The following is a 20,194-nucleotide window of genomic DNA, read 5'->3' as shown; positions in this document are numbered from 1 at the left end:
TATCCCCCTAGTTGTGTGATGAATTAATAAAGAATGCATGAATGTGAAGTAACAATGACTTTATTGCCTCTGCAAGTGGTGCTCGAAGGGAGGAGGGGAGAGTGGTTAGTTTACAGGGAAGTAGAGTGAACGGGGGGGGGGAAGGGGGTTCATCAAGGAGAAACAAACAGAAGTTTCACACCGTAGGCTGGCCAGTCCCAAAACTGGTTTTCAAAGCTTCTCTGATGCACACCGCGCCCTGCTGTACTCTTCTAACCGCCCTGGTGTCTGGCTGCGCGTAATCAGCAGCCAGGCGATTTGCCTCAACCTCCCACCCCGCCATAAATGTCTCCCCCTTACTCTCACAGATATTGTGGAGCGGACAGCAAGCAGCAATAACAATTAGAATATTGGTTTCTCTGAGGTCTATCCAAGTCAGTAAACTGTGCCAGTGCACTTTTAAACGTCCAAATGCACATTCCACCATCATTCGGCACTTGCTCAGCCTATAGTTGAACAGGTCCTGTCTACTGTCCAGGCTGCCTGTGTACGGCTTCATGAGCCATGGCATTAAGGAGTAGGCTGGGTCCCCAAGGATAACGATAGGCATTTCAACATCCCCAACGGTTATTTTCTGGTCCGGGAAGAAAGTCCCTTCCTCCAGCTTTTGAAACAAACCAGAGTTCCTGAAGATGCGAGCATCATGTACCTTTCCTGGCCATCCCACGTTGATGTTAGTGAAACATCCCTTGTGATTCACCAGGGCTTGCAGCAGCATTGAAAAGTACCCTTTTCAGTTTATGTACTCGGTGGATTGGTGCTCCGGTGACAAGATAGGGATTCCGTCTATCGCCCCATCACAGTTTGGGAATCCCATTGCAGCAAGGCCATCCACTATGAGCTGCACGTTTCCCAGAGTTACTACCCTTGATATCAGCAGGTCTTTGATTGCATTGGCTACTTGGATCACAGCAGCGCCCACAGTAGATTTGCCCACTCCAAATTAATTCCCGACTGATTGGTAGCTGTTTGGCGTTGCAAGGTTCCACAGGGCTATCGCCACTCGCTTCTCAATTGTGAGGGCTGCTCTCATCCTGGTATTCTGGCACTTCAGGGCAGGGGAAAGCAAGTCACAAAGTTCCATGAAAGTGCCCTTATGCATGCGAAAGTTTCGAAGCCATTGGGAATCATCCCACACCTGCAACACGATGCGGTCCCACCAGTTTGTGCTTGTTTCCCGGGCCCAGAATTGGTGTTCCACGCCATGAACCTGCCCCAGTAACACCATGATTTGCACATTGCTGGGGCCTGTACTTTGTGAGAGGTCTATGTCCATATCAATTTCCTCATCACTCTCGTCGCCGCGCTGCAATCACTGCAATTGCCTCCTCGCCTGGTTTTGCTTTGGCATGTTCTGGCTCTGCATATACTCCAGGACAATGCGCGTGGTGTTCATAGTGCTCATAATTGCCGCGGTGATCTGAGCGGGCTCCATGATCCCAGTGCTATGGTGTCTGGGCTGAAAAAAGACGTGAAACTATTGTCGGAGGGAGGGAGGGGCGAGTGACGACATGGCTTACAGGTAAAGGGAATTAAAATCAACAAAGGTGGCTGTGCATCAGGGAGAAACACAAACAACTGTCACACAGAATGTCCCCCCCCCCCAAAGATTGAACTCAAAACCCTGGGTTTAGCAGGCTGTTGATTTCACGGAGGGAGGGGGAAGCAAATGAATACAGAACAAATCTGTAAAAAGCAACAGAGGGTCCTGTGGCACCTTTAAGACTAACAGAAGTATAGGGAGCATAAGCTTTCATCTGAAGAAGTGAGGTTCTTACCCACGAAAGCTTATGCTCCCTATACTTTTGTTAGTCTCAAAGGTGCCACAGGATCCTCTGTTGCTTTTTACAGATTCAGACTAACACGGCTACCCCTCTGATACAAGGGACTAAGGAGTTCCTCAATGCAACAACATTCTTGCCAATCAGTATTTAAGGGACATAAACATGGCTGGCCTAAAAAAAAAATGTCCTACCTTAAATACTGTCCCATAATGAAAGGTTACTTTCAGGATTCTAGGAGTGTATCTGATCCCTTCCCAACAAATCCACTGTGTTCTCATAAGACACACACTTTGCCTGTTGGAGCTTGTGCACATTACAGATTTTTGCACAGGTATAGCTACACTGATACAAAATCCCAGAGTAAATGCACTGAACCAGTGTGACTTACTTCAGCTTCAAACTCGGTAAAGTCACAACTGGTGCAACCCCAACTTTACACTGGTCAATCCCTAACATAGACAAGCCCTTTGACCCACAACAAACAAAGTGAGGGGGACACACCATTGCATGTCTGTTTATTTTTAGAATGCAGCATAGATTCTAGAGTTTAAAAAGGCCAATTTGCACCATGTTTGCTTATCTCCCTGTCAGAGCAGTATTTGCTATTTTACACTCACTACTCAGTCTACTTTTAAGTGTGCCAAGCGATGCTGCTTCCGCTACTTCTCTTGGGAGATTACTCCACAGGCTATAGCTTTTCCTGATGTTCAGTCCAAGTTTTCCATTTCTGAATTTACATCCCATTACTCCTAGCTACAGCTTCTTGTGTTTAAGTTCTAAGCCATAACATTCCATCAATATAAATGTTGTGCACTCAACAGAAAGAAGGTGATGCTATTATCTCTGATTGCAATGACTCTAAAAGTTTTAGGAAGGCAGAATGCAATTACATAGCTGACATTTAGCCAGGGACCCCAGTCATCTGCACCCATGGAAAAAAGGCATATTATTAAAAATCCTGAATATGGGGACAGTTTTTACACAGTACTATGTAAACAGAGACACCCCTATTAAAACATACATCCATGCATATTTTACAACTATGCCAATAAGGAATTTTAAAACTGAACAAGATAACTTGTCCTATCAGGAGAAATGCATATCGAAGAGCAGAAATTTCAGAGAACAAATGCTGAGAACGTATGTTGATAGCTAACAATTCATAAACGCAAGATTTTCCAACTGCACTAAAAGGAGTGAAGAAATCCAATTTAAAATCATTTTAAGTTAAAAGCAAAAGCCACCAGGACGGTACTATGTTTTGTATATTATTTTCTAATAAGGTCAAAGAGGTACTGAAAGTTATTTTAACAATTGTTTAACACACCAAAAGACATCTCCCTTGAGAATCAGTTTGTCCCTTCATATTTTATAGCAAGTAGAACAGCAGAACAACAGCACTGCTCAGACTGAAAGTGTTGAATGACAGTACATTTTACTTTTCATGGGGATTTCTCTAGGTCTCCAGTGTGAAGGAAAATTTTCCACAACTATCTCATTTCATTCTCTGAAAGCAGAACTGACTGAGGAGGGGCAGAGGCCTGGGAGGAAGAGAGTTTCCAAACTCCTCCCCTAATGGCATAAAAGCCACAACAAGAAACTTGAGAGGCTGTCCATTCACATGAACATATTACATACATATTAGTATTTTGGCTTTTTAACCAATTTTTTAAAGTGTGGAGTTTCTTAGCAAGCCAGATTAACACCATCAGACAGTGTATTTGTAATTCAAGCATACAGAGTGATCACACAAAGGTGCATTCTACAGCAAATAGGGCAAGACACCAACTGCGCACCCCACGCTGGATCTCTCTCAATTGTTACCTTGCCCTGGGGTGCTGCCGCAAGCTGGCTTCCCCCAAGGCCCCAGGCTTCCCCTGCAGAAAAGCACTGGTCTCAGCACTCAGTCTGGGTTTAGAGAGCAGCAAATGCTTTCCAGTCTGGGTTTCAGAAACAGCTCATTTAATCTCATTCCACTGTCCTGACTGCCCAATACTCAGCAAACAGGTGCAAGTGGCTATTTTATTGCAGATTCCTCCTCTAGGGCCTCTTAAAGGAGAGTCCATGCTCTCCCTACTTGAGCATCTGCTGGTCGGTAGTGTCTTTTATTGGACCAACTTCTGTTGTGATTTGAACAGTCACCCCCATCCACAAACAACTTCACTGACTTCTTATTTATTTCAGTGTCCAGCTAAAACTTCCCTCCTTGTTTTCCAAGCCCACTGTGGATTTGACCGAGGCTTTGTTTTCATTGTTAAAAAAGGTGTGGTTTTACTACTGGTTAGTTAGTGCTCATTTAGTTAGCTATTGTGCTGTAAAATCCTAGTGGAGACAAGGCACCACATGCAGAGCATAGTGCTGACCTTGCAGTAAAATACACAGGTGCCTTTGGGCAGGTCTACACTTAAAAGGTGCAGCTGCCCGCTGTAGCGCTTCACTATGTCCACTACCTATGTCCCCTCGAGTGACCACAGCATTGTCTACTCAGGGGGCTAGGTCAGTATAGCTACATCTCTCAGAGGTGTGGATTTTTCCCATCTTTGGGGCTGTGAAGACATAGCTTAGCTGGTCCACTTCACTTACTTTGGGCTGTATTCTGGTTTCAGTCACTGTGGCATAATTGTAGAACTCCTCCCCCTAAATCTAGGAATTACTCCTGATTTACACCTGTGTAACCGATCAGAATCTGGCCCATGCATACATCTCCCCTCTTGCTTGGTCATTTAGGCACCACTGTGCCGCAGCCTTACTAGAGTTAAGGTGCAAGCGTCACCAGGGTGTGTGCACGCTAGGGAAACTTGAACCAGAGTAACAACATCAACAAGGAACAACACAGTTCCTTCCGTAGAGACAAAGTACTGAGGCCCCCACAGAGTAGCACCTGTACGCCCCGTTCTGCACCAGCGCTCCCTTGGAGGTTACCCCTGGGGATCTGCACCAACGTTGCTACTCCGGTGCAAGTTTGCCTCCCCCGGCCAGACCCTTAGAGCCCGCCCCGACCCTTAGAGCCCGCCCCAGGCTCCTAGTCGGAGTCTCAGCTGGGCAGAGCCCCCCAGCATTGCCAGGACCCCCTCAGCAACAACCCCCCGCCCAATGCTAGCCTGGAGACCCTAAGCAAGAATATCCTCCCACACACACACGGAAACAGGCACTGTCTTATAATAAAAAGCGAATGCCCCCCCCCCCCTTGGGCTGCTCGGGGCCTTAAGCAATTGCTTAGTCTGCTTATACCTAGCCCCGGTTCTGCCCACCCTGCAAGCCCAGGTCAGTCCCGCTTCCTTGCGAGTCGCCAGCCGGGCGGGGCCGCCCCTGCTGCCCTAGGAGCTGGGGCGGGGGGGAGAAGAGGTTCTGGTTTCGTTTGACGCCAGGCGGAACTCCGGGCTGATTCCCTCCGACCGCGGGGTCACCCGGCCCCGACCCCCCGCACCCGGGAGCGGGGCCGAGAACTAGCGAGCGCTGCCTGCCCGACACAGGCAACCCCAAGGGGGCAGCGACCCCGAGCCACAGCCACGCGGAGCCGCCCCCACAGGACTCCCCTCGCTGCCCGCCCAGGCACCCCGGGGAGCGGACTCGCCCCGCCAGCGCTCACCTGGCCCGCGCAGCACGGCGCGGACATCCCCGCTCCAGGCGGCTGGGCTCGGCTCGGCTCAGCTCCCAGCAGCGTCCGCAGCCAGCGAGCAGGGGGCGCCGCCTCACACGGCCCGGGCGAGGCTCAGCGGTAGCCGCCCCCTACGGGAGCGGCCAGCCCAGAAGGTAGCGCTCGGTCCCCCCGTGCCTTAGGTCGGACACAAGCGTCCCCAGCGTCGCTATTGCCTAGCTCGCTCCAGGCAGCCGGGACAGGGCTTTAGCCCGGCCCCTCGTCAGAGCTTCCGCTGTCGTCAGGCGGCTGCGCGGCTCTCATTGGCTTTCCGCCGCAGCGCGTCTCCAGCCCCCCACGCCATTCCCAAGCCGGGCCGGGCGCTGCCCCCTCGCCTTTGGGTGCGCTCCGAATCCTTTCCCAGCTCGTGTCAACCCTGCTCCGCAGGCGGGGCCGGCTGGGGGTGTGGAAGCGCCCAAGTCTCCCTGGGCTGAGCGCCCCACGGGAAGGGCTGATGATGCGCTTGTGCAAAACCGGGGCTGTCCAGTTCAGCATCGACCCCACAGCCCTGGGAATGGGAGAGGGGCCTCTGATCCCCATTCTGCTGTGGGGGAAACTGAGGAAGAGAAATGCGGTGGGGCTGGCCCCGGGTCATGCAGCATCGACCCCAAGAGTCCAGTGGCTCAGAGGAGAATGAGTGAGTGGCTAAAACAAACGATCAGGGTTCAAAATAGCTGATTCTAGTCCCTTGTCTAGGTGGGCTAAAGCGCTGTACCTAAACCGCTATTGTCCCTGTCATGTAGATCTTAGTGCGTCCCCGGGGGCCAAACCAGCAGAACACAGTTCTTCTCACTTTTATGAGAATAAAACACAGAGCTGTAACTAGGCATTTTAGCACCTGGGGAGAGCAAGCATCTTTGTGCCCCCTAACATTTTTGGTCATTTTTCCACCCAGTGGTGTCATGTGCCCCCCCACCAGATTTTTGGTTGCACCCCCACCCAAAACCAGACAGGCTGGGTGGTCTGCTGAGGTGAGTCGGGGTGGAGGTAGTGCCCCCCTCCCCAGTCCCACTGCATCAGACTGGCCCTACCAAGCCCCACCATGAAGGTCTTTAGGTATTGCCTCTGTTTCTGGCCTGTTTTTCCACCTCTGTGGCTTTGTGCCATGGGTTGCTGCCCCGCACAGGTTACGGCCCTGATAAAACAGCTACCTATGTGATGCTAAACACACACACATACTCAGTCATCCCTCACTCCTCCTGCCCCATGAAAGTATATTTATTTATGGTCATAACATTACAGGCCATTTAAGGGAAAGAATTTGTACAGTATGTTCCTATATTGTGGTGTTTTTAGAGTCAATAATCTTGGGTGTGAGTTTGTAAAACTCCAAATGATGAAACACAGACCTGCAGAACACATGGCCACTGGGAGGGATTTTTCTCCACAACAAATCTTCCCTAAAGTCAACTCAGCTGTTTCATCCCTGCTGCAAATAAAAAAAAAGAAATCCTTATTGCTTTCCATAGCCTTTCAGGATGCTTTATTTCAACATCTTCTACTCCAGAGTGTAAACAGGAGCCTTCGTTATAATGAGCAGATGGCTGATGAGCAATTAAGAATCACCACATTATTGTGTTTTTAAAATTAGCTAGTTAGTTATTTTCTACGGAGCACGTCCCTGTAGGATCTGAGGCTTCACAAACATCAATTTATCACCACGTTTCTTCTGTGAGGCAGAGGAGTATTGTTATCCCTATTTTTCCATATGGGGAAACTGAGGTACAGAAGAGTATGACCCAGCCCCACTCAGGGGCACATGCTGAGTGGACTTCCTAGATTGCTCTTGCTGACTTGTGTGGGTAACCAGCAGCTACATGCCTGATTTTGGCAGATGAGGAAAAAGCAGGATCTTGGCTCTGTCCCCAGTGCCCCAGCCAGCAGCTCCAGAGAAGGATAGAGGGGTGTAAACTGCAACAGGTCAGGAAAGGTGGCAGAGTACTTCAGAGCAAGGAAGGAATTATGTGTCCTAAAACAAACTATTTCCCGCAGTTGCTCCTGGAGCTGCGCATCTACACTCTATCCCTCACACAGGGCTGTGCCTAAATCGATATGTCCAAGATCATACTCAAAATCTGTGGCAGGACTCAGAATAGAATCATATCTTCTGAGTGCCAGTCTAGTGTCTGAACCTTAAAACCATCATTCCTACCAGCTGCTTATGTGTAATGATTATTCTTCAACAAAACCCATAGACTTCAGTGCTCTTGTCTTGCACAGTAAATACAGTAGAGTTACACAGCAGGCCTAGATCTTGATCGCACTTAAACTAGTGCATATAAGGAGTGACTTCATTCAAATCACTGGAATTATAATACTTGGATCAGATTAGAGTGAGCTCAGAACCATGTGACAGAGACTGTAATTGAAGTTAGGCCAATACAAGATAGTGAACCGGAGACAAGGTGGGTGAGGTACTAATAGGCATTTTAAAAAATCCTTATTTTTACTATTTAGACTACAATGGATTCAATGTGAAAAGTTTGTAAACATAATTTTTAAAAAGGCCACGCATCTATCTGCATGATCTCTTCTTGAAAGTCTGCAAATATAAATTTGCATTGTGATGAACTGACCTCTACTGGACAAAATCTGAACAGCTCAGCTGTGTCCCATAGGTTGTTAAATTGCTCACAGCTAAAGGAAAAGAACCTTTTTAAACTCAGATGATGGAAGTCTTTGGTTCTAGAAGAGCAGGCTCTGAGCTCTAGCCTTATTGTTGCTGTTAATTTTTCATTCGCCAATGTGGGTAGCAAACTGAGATCTGAAGTAGTAGGTAGCAGTCATGGATTTCTCACATTCCCATAAATAAAAGGCTTGTGAAGCATTGTTTTTCTTTGCTATTGCAAACAAAGAAGATGAAGCACAAGCTAAATGTAGATGATATTGCAGTAGTATGACAGCTTTTTGAGAAGGTGGCTGAATTTAATATGCCATGCACAACACTTTTTATAGACTTCTGTCAGGCCTTTGATTCAGTGCATTGAGCAAATGTGTGGGATCCAGTGAGACAACTTGGCATGCCTGGAAAGATACTGTCATTGACAGAAGTCTGTAATGGAACAGTAAGCAGTGTTCCAAGTCAATGGCAGATAAAGCATGGCTTCCTTTTTCCCCAGGAGTCCAGCAAGACTGCGTGTACCCTCAGGGTTATCCGGTTATCTCGCCCAGCGCATTCTTCGGCCAAACGGTCCTAGATATCCCAAGGCTGGGCCCTCAACCTTTTATTACCCATTCAATCACAACTGCAATCACACTCTATTTCACTTAACATATATTCTATCACCTCTACATTTTATTACCTATTCATTCTTTAACATAACCATTCTAAAATGATTGGGGCATGACAGACTTCAATAGACCTATTCATACCACTTGTTACACATGAAAAAGGAAACAAGCAAGATAAAAGTGCAAGAATGTGGGGGCAGGGGTAACAAATCTTGTTCCTGAGTACAGGAAAACAGCTGTAACCTTATCATTTTAGAACAGACTTTTTGTCTCAGGATGTGCTTCTACAATTAACGCAGACCCTGTAAACTGACAGGCATATTTCAATTATAACAGACTCAGCGTGCTTGAGAGGCATATTTTTTTCTAATGGTCAGGCCAAATCCGGGTCTGTTCTGAGCCATCCTTTCTTATGTTTTCCCATATCATAAATGTATTAATTATTACTTTAATCCAACAAGTTCAGTAATAGAAATGTTAAATAAGATTGGTCCTAAAACTGATCCCTGAGGAACTCCACTAGTAATTTCCCTTCAGCCTGACAATTCACCTTTCAGTATGACCCATTGTAGTCTCCCCTTTAACCAGTTCCTTATCCACCTTTCAATTCTTATATTAATCCCTATCTTCTCCAATTTAACTAATAATTTCCCATGTGGAACTGTATCAGATGTGTGACGGGTTGGATCACAGAAACCTCCTTGGGAGCTGCCACCCAATGTACCAAGCCTACCCCTGTTCCTGTTTTCCCTGCCAGCTCAGGACTCCAGCACCCTGTCTTGCTGAGCCAGACACTCCCGTCTGGCTCCAACACAGACCCAGGGTCTGAATCACTTGCCCCAAAGCTGCAAGTTTACCTGAAAAAAGCTCCCAGAAGTGTGCTTGTCTTTAGCACTCAGATGCCCAACTCCCAATGGGGTCTAAACCCAGATAAATCCGTTTTACCCTGCATAAAGCTTATGCAGAGCAAACTCATAAATTGTTCGCCCTCTATAACACTGATAGAGAGATATGCACAGTTGTTTGCTCCCCCAGGTATTAATACGTACTCTGAGTAAGTTACTAAATAAAAAGTGATTTTATTAAATACAGACAGTAGGATTTAAGTGGTTCCAAGTAGTAACAGACAGAACAAAGTAAGTCACCAAGCAAAATAAAATAAAATGCGCAAATCTATGTCTAATCATACTAAATACAGATAATCTCACCCTCAGAGGTGTTTCAGTAAGTTTTTCTCAGACTGAACACCTTCCAGGCCTGGGCACAATTCTTTCCCCTGGTACAGCTCTTGTTCCAGCTCAGGTGATAGCTAGGGGATTCTTCATGATGGCTCCTCTCCTCTGGCTCCTCTCCCACCCCTTTATATATCTTTTGCATAAGGCGGGAACCCTTTGTCCCTCTGGGTTTCCACCCCTCCCCCACCACTGGAAAAGCACCAGGTTAAAGATGGATTCCAGTTCAGGTGACATGATTACATGTCACTGCAAGACTTCGTTACTCACTTGCCAGCACACACATATACAGGAAGACTCACCGGTAAACACAGCCATCTGCAGACAATGGGAGTCATCAAGATTCCAAACCATCATTAATGGCCCACACTTTACATAATTACAATAGGCCCTCAGAGTTATATTTTATATTTCTAGTTTTAGATACAAGAGTGGTACATTTATACAAATCGGATGATCACACTCAGGAGATTATAAGCTTTGTAATGATACCTTACAAGAGACCTTTTACATGAAGCATATCCCAGTTACGTTATATTCACTTTTTACCATATTTTTCTAAAACTATCCCAGTTACATTATATTCACTTATTATCATGTTTTTATAAAACCATATAGACTGCACAACGTCATAAGATGCCTTACTGAAATCCAGGTAGATTTGATCTTCTGCATTCTTTTGTCTAAAAAATCAGTTATCTTCTCAAAGGAGGAGGTCAGGTTGATCTGGCATGATCTGCCTTTTGTAAAATCATGTTGTATTTTATCCCAATTACCATTCACCTCTGTGGCCTTAACTACTTTCTCTTTCAAAATGTGTTCCAAGATCTTGCATATAATTGAGGCCAAACTAACAGGCCTGTAGTTTCCTGAATCACTTTTTTTCCCCTTTCTTAAATATAGGAACTATATTAGCAATTCTCTAGTTACAGGGTACGACCCCTGAGTTTATAAATCCTTGCTATTATGACAAAGAGTATGTCTACACTGCAGGATTAATCCAAATTTATATAATTCGAATTTTGGAAACAGATTGTATAAAGTCGAATGTATGCGGCCACACTAAGCACATTAATTCGGTGGTGTGCGTCCATGTACCGGGGCTAGCGTCGATTTCTGGAGCACTGCACTGTGGGTAGCTATCCTATAGCTATCCCTTAGTTCCCGCAGTCTCCTCCACCCATTGGAATTCTGGGTTGAGATCCCAATGTCTGATGGGGCCAAAAACATTGTCACGGGTGGTTCTGGGTATATCCTCCCCCCTCTCCAGGGAAGCAACGGCAGACAACCGTTTCACACCTTTTTCCTGGGTGAATAGTGCAGACGCCATACTACGGCAAGCATGGAGCCCGCTCAGCTCAAGACAGCAGTCATGAACGTTGTAAACACCTCGCGCGTTATCGTGCAGTTTATGCTGAACCAGAACCTGCAAAACCAGGTGGCGAGGAGTAGGCTACGGCACGGCAGCAGCGAGAGTGATGAGGATATGGACATGGAATTCTATCAAACCGCGGGACCCGGTGCTTTGGAGATCATGATGTTAATGGGGCAGGTTATAGCCGTGGAACGCCGATTCTGGGCCCGGGAAACAAGCACAGACTGGTGGGACCGCATAGTGTTGCAGGTGTGGGACGATTCCCAGTGACTGCGAAACTTTCGCATGCGTAAGGGCACTTCTTGGAACTTTGTGACTTGCTTTCTCCTGCCCTGAAGTGCCAGAATACCAAGATGAGAGCAGCCCTCACAGTTGAGAAGCGAGTGGTGATAGCCCTGTGGAAGCTTGCAACGCCAGACAGCTACCGGTCAGTCGGGAATCAATTTGGAGTGGGCAAATCTACTGTGGGGGCTGCTGTGATGCAAGTAGCCAAAGCAATCACTGAGGTGCTACTACGAAAGGTAGTGACTCTGGGAAATGTGCAGGTCATAGTGGATGGCTTTGCTGCAATGGGATTCCCTAACTGTGGTGGGGCGATAGATGGAACCCATATCCCTATCTTGGCACCGGAGCACCAGGGTACCCAGTACATAAACCGCAAGGGGTACTTTTCAATGGTGCTGCAAGCACTTGTGGATCACAAGGGACGTTTCACCAACATCAACGTGGGCTGGCCGGGAAGGGTTCATGACGCTCGCGTCTTCAGGAACACTAATCTGTTTAAACGGCTGCAGCAAGGGACTTACTTCGCGGACCAGAAAATGACCGTTGGGGATGTTGAAATGCCAATAGTTATTCTTGGGGACCCAGCCTACCCCTTAATGCCATGGCTCATGAAGCCATACACAGGCAGCCTGGACGGAGTCAGGAGCTGTTCAACTACAGGCTGAGCAAGTGCAGAATGGTGGTAAAATGTGCATTTGGCCGTTTAAAAGGTCGCTGGCGATCGTTATTGACTCGCTCAGACCTCAGCCATACCAGTATCCCCATTGTTATTTCTGCTTGCTGTGTGCTCCACAATCTCTGTGAAAGTAAGGGGGAGACCTTTATGGCGGGGTGGGAGGCTGAGGCAAGTCGCCTGGCTGCTGATTACGCGCAGCCAGACACCAGGACGATTAGAAGAGCACACCAGGAAGCGCTGTGCATCAGAGAAGCTTTGAAAACCAATTTCATGACTGGCCAGGCTACTGTGTGAAATACCACATACCAAGCAAAGCCCGTTGACTGCTGCGGTTTTCCTGTTAATCTTCAGCAGCAGCAAACAAACTAACCCACCCCCCATCCAATTCTCTGGGATGATCGCTTTATCCCTCCCCCCACCGCATGGCTGGTATCAGGGAAGATCCCTGCAGAAACCAAACTAACCCCCCCACCCCTCCCTCCCGCCATGAATTATCTGGGATGATCGCTGTACCCCTCCTCCCACCGCGTGGCTGGTAACAGGGAAGATCCCTGCTAGCCAAATGCGAAAAGCTCAGGGCCTATTTCCTCCCCCTCCCCCCCACGCTTGGCTAACTGCAGGGAAGGATTTCTTTTCAGCCACAGGCAAACAGCCCAGTAGGAATGGCCACCTCTGTCCCCTTAATTAAATTCCCATATTTCAACCAGGTTACCATGAGCGATATCACTCTCCTGAGGATTACACAGCGAGATAAAGAACGGATGTTGCTTGAATGCCAGCAAACACCGGAACCATACGCTGCCAGGCTTTGTAATGCAATGATACCAGATTACTTGCTGCAAGCGTGGCGTGGTCAAGTGTCCTACCATGGAGGACGGAATAAGGCTGCACTGCCCAGAAACCTTGTGGCAAGGCTTTTGGAGTACCTCCAGGAGAGCTTCATGGAGATGTCCCTGGAGGATTTCCGCTCCATCCCCAGACACGTTAACAGACTTTTCCAGTAGCTGTACTGGCCGCGAATGCATCCCAAGTCCTCAGGGCAAAGTAATCACTAAAAAACGCTTGCTTTTAAAACAAGTTTTATATTTAAAAGGTAAACTCACCTGAGGTCCCTTCCATGGGGTCATGGTCTTGGATATTGGCTTGGGAGGGTACTTCAGTCAGGCTGAGAAAAAGATCCTGGCTGTTGGGGAGAACGGAGTGCTGGGTGCTCTCCGCAAACTCCTCCTCCTCCTCCTCCTCCTCCTCCTCTTCCCCGTCCGCAGAATCCTCAGGTGTAGCTGATGAGATTATCCCCACCTCGGAATCCACGGTCAGAGGTGGGGTAGTGGTGGCGGCCCCCCCTAGAATTGCATGCAGCTCGGCATAGAAGCGGCATGTCCGCGGCTCTGACCCGGAGCGACCGTTTGCCTCCTTTGTTTTTTGATAGGCTTGTCTGAGCTCCTTGATTTTCACGCGGCACTGATCTGAGTCCCTATTGTGGCCTCTCTCCATCATGCCCTTGGAGATTTTTTCAAAAGTTTTGGCATTTCGTCTTTTCGAACGAAGTTCTGCTAGCACTGAATCCTCTCCCCATATAGCGATCAGATCCAGTACCTCCCATACGGTCCATGCTGGTGCTCTTTTTCGATTATCAGCCTGCATGGTTACCTGTGCTGATGAGCTGAGCTATCGGTGGTCACCTGTGCTCTCCACGCTGGGCAAACAGGAAATCAAATTCAAATGTTCACGGGGCTTTTCCTGTCTACCTGGCCAGTGCATCCGAGTTCAGATTGCTGTCCAGAGCGGTCACAATGGTGCACTGTGGGACAGCTCCCGGAGGCCAATATCATCGAATTGCAGCCACACTAACCCTAATTCGAAATGACAAGATCGATTTTGGCGCTACTCCGCTCGTCGGGGTGGAGTACAGAAATCGATTTAAAGAGCCCTTTATTTCGAAATAAATGGCTTCGTTATGTGGACGGGTGCAGGGTTAATTCGATTTAACGCTGCTAAATCCGAATTAAAGTCATAGTGTAGACCAGGCCAAAGGGAGGCCAGGCCAAACCTGAGTGACTGGCACTGTGACCTGGAGCTTGGTCCTTTGACTTCTACATAACCACCAAACCGTCAGAAAGCTCACCAGACCCCACCCAGAGAGTCTTATATCTCCTGTCCCCACACTTGAAAACCTCTGTTCTAGGAGGGGGGCAACATACTGAAATTTTGCTGAGAGCAGCAGATTCTCTTGAGCAATTTCATCGTATAGCAGCAGCTGCTGCCATTTTTCAGCCCCTCAGCAGCCTCTGTGAGTCTGTTGTGGCATCAAGCTTGCTACGAAGCAGCGGATCTGTAGAACCAGTTATACTGACTTTATCATATGACAGTGAAACATGGGCACCAAAGAAGACTGGAGAATACCGGATTGAAGTTGTTTGTTCGTCATCTTCTTCAGCTATTACGTATCAAGTGATAGGACAAGACCAGCAATGAAGATATTCAAAACCGAACCCTGCAACCACCTCCACCAGCATTGGTTCAGTTTTGGTGGGTTTCTTGATACGGGACATATTATTAGACTGGAACACCAATTCATTCTAAGCATGTGTAGCAAGGAATGCTGCTATATGGTCGGCGATCACATAGACACCAAAAGTTTTAGTACTGCAATAGCATTGCCAGTGATGGACATAAACTGAATATCCAGGAAGGACCCAGCCAGAGATTAATCTGAGTGAGGTTTAATCTGCAAGGAGGCCCTGTCCCTGTGGGATTTGCCATGATGATGGTGACAGTAGCATGACAAGAAAGGCAAGGAAATTTTAACTTAGCTCCCAAGCTGGTGTAAATTGTCACTGTTCCATTGAAGTCAATGGAGCTGTGACGAATTTGTAGTAGCTGAGGATCTGCCCCCAAATGTCCGCTTCCTCACTTTTGTAGATTTATGCCAGAATCCTAAATTGAAATTTCTTTGCATTGATATGTGACCAAAAGCTATTACAGCACACAGAGTCATAGGCTCTGTGCAAACACCAATTAATACAAAATAATAATCCCTTGGAAAGCCTGGTGAAGTGGTGTAGATTGTGGGAATATGGCCCGTAGCCTTTACGAAATACTCAGGAAAATGTCGATGAAAGCCTCTAGGAAACCTGCCAAATCCTGCAATCATCCCTACCCTGCCAAGCACACAATATTCTGGAGGGGTTTGAAAACATCTCCTAACTACATCACAGGGATCAGACACAGTATAGTGGAAAGGGTTGTGTAATACAAACATTTGCAAAACGACACTTTCCTGAAAGTAAAATATTTATGTCAATGCAGAGATTTCCCTTTGAGGTCTGAAAATGTACATATAAAATACTCTCTTACCAAAAACTTTGCAACTTCTGCTTTTGGAACTGTAGTTTGTGTTTTCCCGTCCATTGTAAAGTAAGGGTCTTTGAATGCACTAGTTGGAATGGAACTCAGAGAGGATAATTGGTTGAGGCACTACTCTGGGTAAAAATCGATCTAGAAGAATTAATAACACTCAATCTTAGCCAAAAGCATTTAGTGCACAAAACTCTTTCCTGTAAGTTGTCTATGCAAACAAAAGTACTAACTTGGCATTGTGCTCACAGAAGATGCGATATGATGTAGCAGCCCTAGGTGCAATACAAGTTGGTAGTCTAATGTCAACTATAAAGTCCAAATGTACCAGAATGGTGAAGTTTTAATAAAAAACATATCCAGACTTGAATTCTATTTTCTATTTAATTCTTAAATAAATTATTTATTTATTTATTTATGGAGGTTTCTAAGACACTGACCATTGGGCCAGATGAGTGATCGTCTCCCAACACTTCTGTCAGACAGATATCGTCATCATCATTTTACCAAAAGAGAAACAAAGCCAATAGTGATTAGTCACCTTGTCCATTGCTGTACAAATAGTCCGGGGCAGAAATGGGAAGCATCTAAGATCTGCTGATTTCCTGTGATGCTTGTGCCTTAGCCACAAGGCCACCCTTCAAAAACCCAATGTGATTTCAAAGTTAAATATTGGCGTGGTGGTTGATCCCCTTGCTGTTGCCCTGGCTGGCTTCCCTCAGGTCATTTCATTCTCCCACTACTCACGCTGTCCTCAGGCAGCTTTCTCACAGCACTTTTCCAGGAGGGTAATTGCAAGCCCTTTATTCAATTGTTACCTCTGCTCCTGATTCACTCAGGGCTTGTCTTCACTACTAAAAATGGCACTTTCTTTTTTAACCTCAGTCTACTAACAGGCATGAGCTATCCCAAGGTCAAAACACACTGAAGACAAAGCACATTAGTTTCGCCATGAGGTAAACTTGCCAAGGTCAGTCTGTGGAGGGGCATGGGGCTGTTTAACTCGGCTTTAGCTCATTTTCTTGCAGATTCATAGATTCTAGGACTGGAAGGGACCTCGAGAGAGGCCCTTGAAAGTGTAAGCAGATTGGTACAGTTGAAAGGCACAAGCAACTGGGCTCCATTTCTGCAGCAGGAGGTGAGGAGTGGGGAAAGAACCTGACAAACTCTCCTCACCCCACTGTCCCCACACAGTGCATTGTATTTCACCAGCATCCAGAGTCCCCAGCTGAGCCAGTGGTGTAGTGATTTAAAAAAGAAGTGAGTAAACTAATAAACTCATATTCCCCTAATTTACCCTCCTGAGCTGCCCCACTGTTCAAACATAGTAAGGGACAGTCCCTCCCCAGAAAGCAACACAGAGAACATCTGGGAGGGAGAGCAGAGGCACAGAGACTTGCCCAGGGTCTCAGTAGATCAGTGGCAGAACCCAAGTCTCTGGAGTCCCAGGCCTACCCAGTGGAGGCTGGAGCACACTACCTCTCACAGAAACTAAGCAGTTTACATTTGGGGTGTAGCCCAAAGAATCAGTTCACTCCCCTCCCCCAGAATCCTCAGACTAGCCCAGTGTGTAGTGATGTGGTGGTAGTGAGCAACCATGAGTTATTTCTGGGGGTGGAACAATAATTGTTTCGTAAGTACATGCAAGCGCCAGCCCTGGAATCAAAAATGTAAATAAATTAGTTTTGTATGTTAGCCCTCCAATCCCTTCCCATAAGCCCCCTGGGCACCCATTCCTGTGCACTGTCTTGCTATCTACCTATGCTCTGACCCTTGACTGGAAGTGGCCTACCTTCATATTCCCTCTGCTCAGTGTCCTCAGGCCCACACTGATTGCCTGCTTGCAAGCAGTTTCACTGATCTCCGGTGTTTGGTACAACAGACCATTGCCCAGTGTAAGCCTGTGTCCCAGCATGGAGCCACCTGGCTGGAGGATCCTTTTTTCCCTCCACAGCATCACTGAAATAACCAGCTTGGGGGAAGGTTCCCGTATAATCTTAGCTGCTGCTTCAGTTGTGGGTGGATGAAGCAACATTATGTTTGTCCTGCCACACCTTCCCCTTATTCCCTCTTCCCGCACTTGCTACCACACTGCTTTTGAGCTAAGGCTGGCAGACAAGGGCAGAACCTCCCCCCTGAAAACTGGCGGCTGACAAGGGTTGAATGCAGTAGCATTTTTTCCAAAACAAAAACGCTTGCACAAAAGTAAATAGCTTTTTGGCTGTAGCTTGGACAAATGTAACTTACTCACAAACTTTAAGCCCAGAAGGGACCATCACAATCATCTAGTCTGACCTCCCACATATCACAGGTTGCAGAACCTCCTCCACCCACTCCTGTAATAGGCCCATAATCTCTGGATGAGTGAGGCCCTCAAATTTTGATTTAAAGACTTCAGGTTTGTAGCAACTCACAGACCTCCCCATCTAGTGTCCCATAACCAGTTGTTGGAGATATTTGCTAATAGCAGTCGCAGATCGGTTACATGCCCTGTAGGCAACCTCATCCTACCATCCCCTCCATAAATGTATCAGTCTCTCATGGAGGTGGAGTTATTGTGTTGCTGTAGAAGGGCTCTTATATTGGCGGGACGAGGCTGTTCTGTAGACACTGACATAATTAGGTCAACTTAAGCTGCCTTATATCGACCTAACTCTGTAATGTAGACCAGGCCTCTGAGATTCATTAGTAAGGCAAGCCTCCCTCTCCTGCTGCTGTAACTTGCAATCTCTGTTCGGTCACTTACCGGGTCATCCACCAAAAGACATAGAAACATTTCTTTTGTGTAGATGGAGACCTTTCTCCCTGAGGCCTGGAATAACTGGACCATCTTCCATTATGAAGGAGCATGACATCTTGTAGGGTTGCAGCGGAATGAAAAGGGTTTAATATAATCACTCTTGCGCTATTATGTCTCCCATGACCTGGACCTCCCTCCCCCGCCATACCCAGCCCTCCTCCAAAAATAAATTTTGGGGAGAGTTGGAAAGTAAAATTAACTCACCATTTATTTTCTTGGGAAAACTTTTCTAGCAAGCTTCATAACAGACAGATGCTGGCCTAGAGAATCAGGAAGAAAATCTCAAGTTTTATCTCAAAATAATGCTACTTTTTACTGGCACATGTGTTCACAGAGTATGAAAGTACAAGGATTCAAGGGCACTTTCAAAGTTCCCCCACCCCTTTCTGTCAGGACCACGTTTGACGGTATCAGACTCATCAAGGGAGGGAAGGGCTCCTAGGAGACCACTGACTGTCAGTGAAAAGTTTCAGATTTTGGGGCCAAGTGATGGATGAGACAGGCTGAGTTGATTGTGGAGGTGCATGAAGAGTGCTACAGGTGATTGGAAAGCATGTGGAGCGGAAGGAGGACATAGAACTGGAGGAGAAGCAAGTGTGAGGAGAAGCTGTGAGAAGAGGGAGCAAGACATGACCTTTCAGAGGGACGTGTCTGAGAGGCTAGTCGGGCTTATGGGCCATGGATATAAATCCACCCACATTCTCGCCTCAACATTATCATGTTCCACAACCTGTGGACAACGGACAACAATGCCTGGGAGAGCCAGTCAGTGAGCCATGGAGCTTCTCACCATTGGCAGTATCTGCTCCAATGCAGGGAAAAAAGAACAGATTCATGTGCAGTGTCCTTATTTGTGACAAAGTTGTATGTGATGTTTGCGCACTTTTGGGTAACATTAGGGCAGCTGGTTGGTCCATATTTTTAGCACCAATCAACTTCAATACAGGTAAAGAGAAAGGAACATTTATTTCTTTAATGCATGCATAAACGCTACATTTGATTTCAAGACTGTTACCTCTGTTTCCCTAAAAACCAACCCAGGGTCACACTTGTATTAGTTTTATTACGATGCCGCTGAACAGATAGGAAAAAGATGGAGCTTATTCATACACACACACAGTCACTGTATTCATACCCTCATGCACCCACACACTTACACAGGTGGAGAGTTACCGGAGTCAGCAAGGAGACGGAGAAGCCGAAGCATGGTGTGTCCGCCTGTGGTCACGAATCCAGGCTGCTGAGCAGGTCCCGCACACACCAACACCAACTTTTGTGGCGGTTTCCTTTTTTATTGGAACTGCGTGGCTCCTGTCACGTACACTGAGTTTCTCTTCTGTGTCCGTCACCGAGAAGCATTCCCAGTCCTTGCTCCTAGCTCCTGCATACCAGGTTCTTCTTTTCTTTTCAGCACTTCCTGACTGCCTTCTCAGGGCAGATTACATCAGACACACCTGGCTCCTGGCTCCTTGCAGTTCCTCTCCACCCAGTCTTACATTCACTCCCTTGTTCACACTTTCTTTGAATATTACAAAGCTTGGAGGGTCATACAAGTGGTAACTTGAGAAGGTTACAGAGATAGCCTTTTAAGTTTTGTAACCCTTACTATGTTAACTACAACTGAAATTACAAAGTTTGCAAAAGGTTTCTGCAAAAAGGTTGCAGAACTTAATGGTACAGGCTATAGATCTTACAATCGCATTTGAGCGGAGGCTTTTCGTAACAAAGGCAACAGCTCCAAATGTGCCATGCCATACAACCCCATAAATCAGACCCCG

At 47.0% G+C, this 20,194-nt stretch overlaps 1 protein-coding gene across 1 annotated transcript in view; it reads right to left on the bottom strand.

Moving 5' to 3' along the window:
* Positions 1-5,677, bottom strand: part of SERINC5 (serine incorporator 5) — a 78,429-nt gene extending 72,752 nt beyond the window's left edge. Inside the window, exon 1 of the mRNA XM_034773412.1 lies at positions 5,413-5,677. Coding sequence (XP_034629303.1) covers positions 5,413-5,439 — 27 coding nt within the window. The 5' untranslated portion in view covers positions 5,440-5,677. The remainder of the gene's footprint in view (positions 1-5,412) is intronic.
* Positions 5,678-20,194: the final 14,517 nt, after the last annotated feature.

The sequence above is a fragment of the Trachemys scripta genome, chromosome 6 (assembly GCF_013100865.1).
Source record: "Trachemys scripta elegans isolate TJP31775 chromosome 6, CAS_Tse_1.0, whole genome shotgun sequence".
Lineage (NCBI taxonomy): Eukaryota > Metazoa > Chordata > Testudines > Emydidae > Trachemys > Trachemys scripta.
This window is presented reverse-complemented; position numbering and strand designations above follow the sequence as displayed.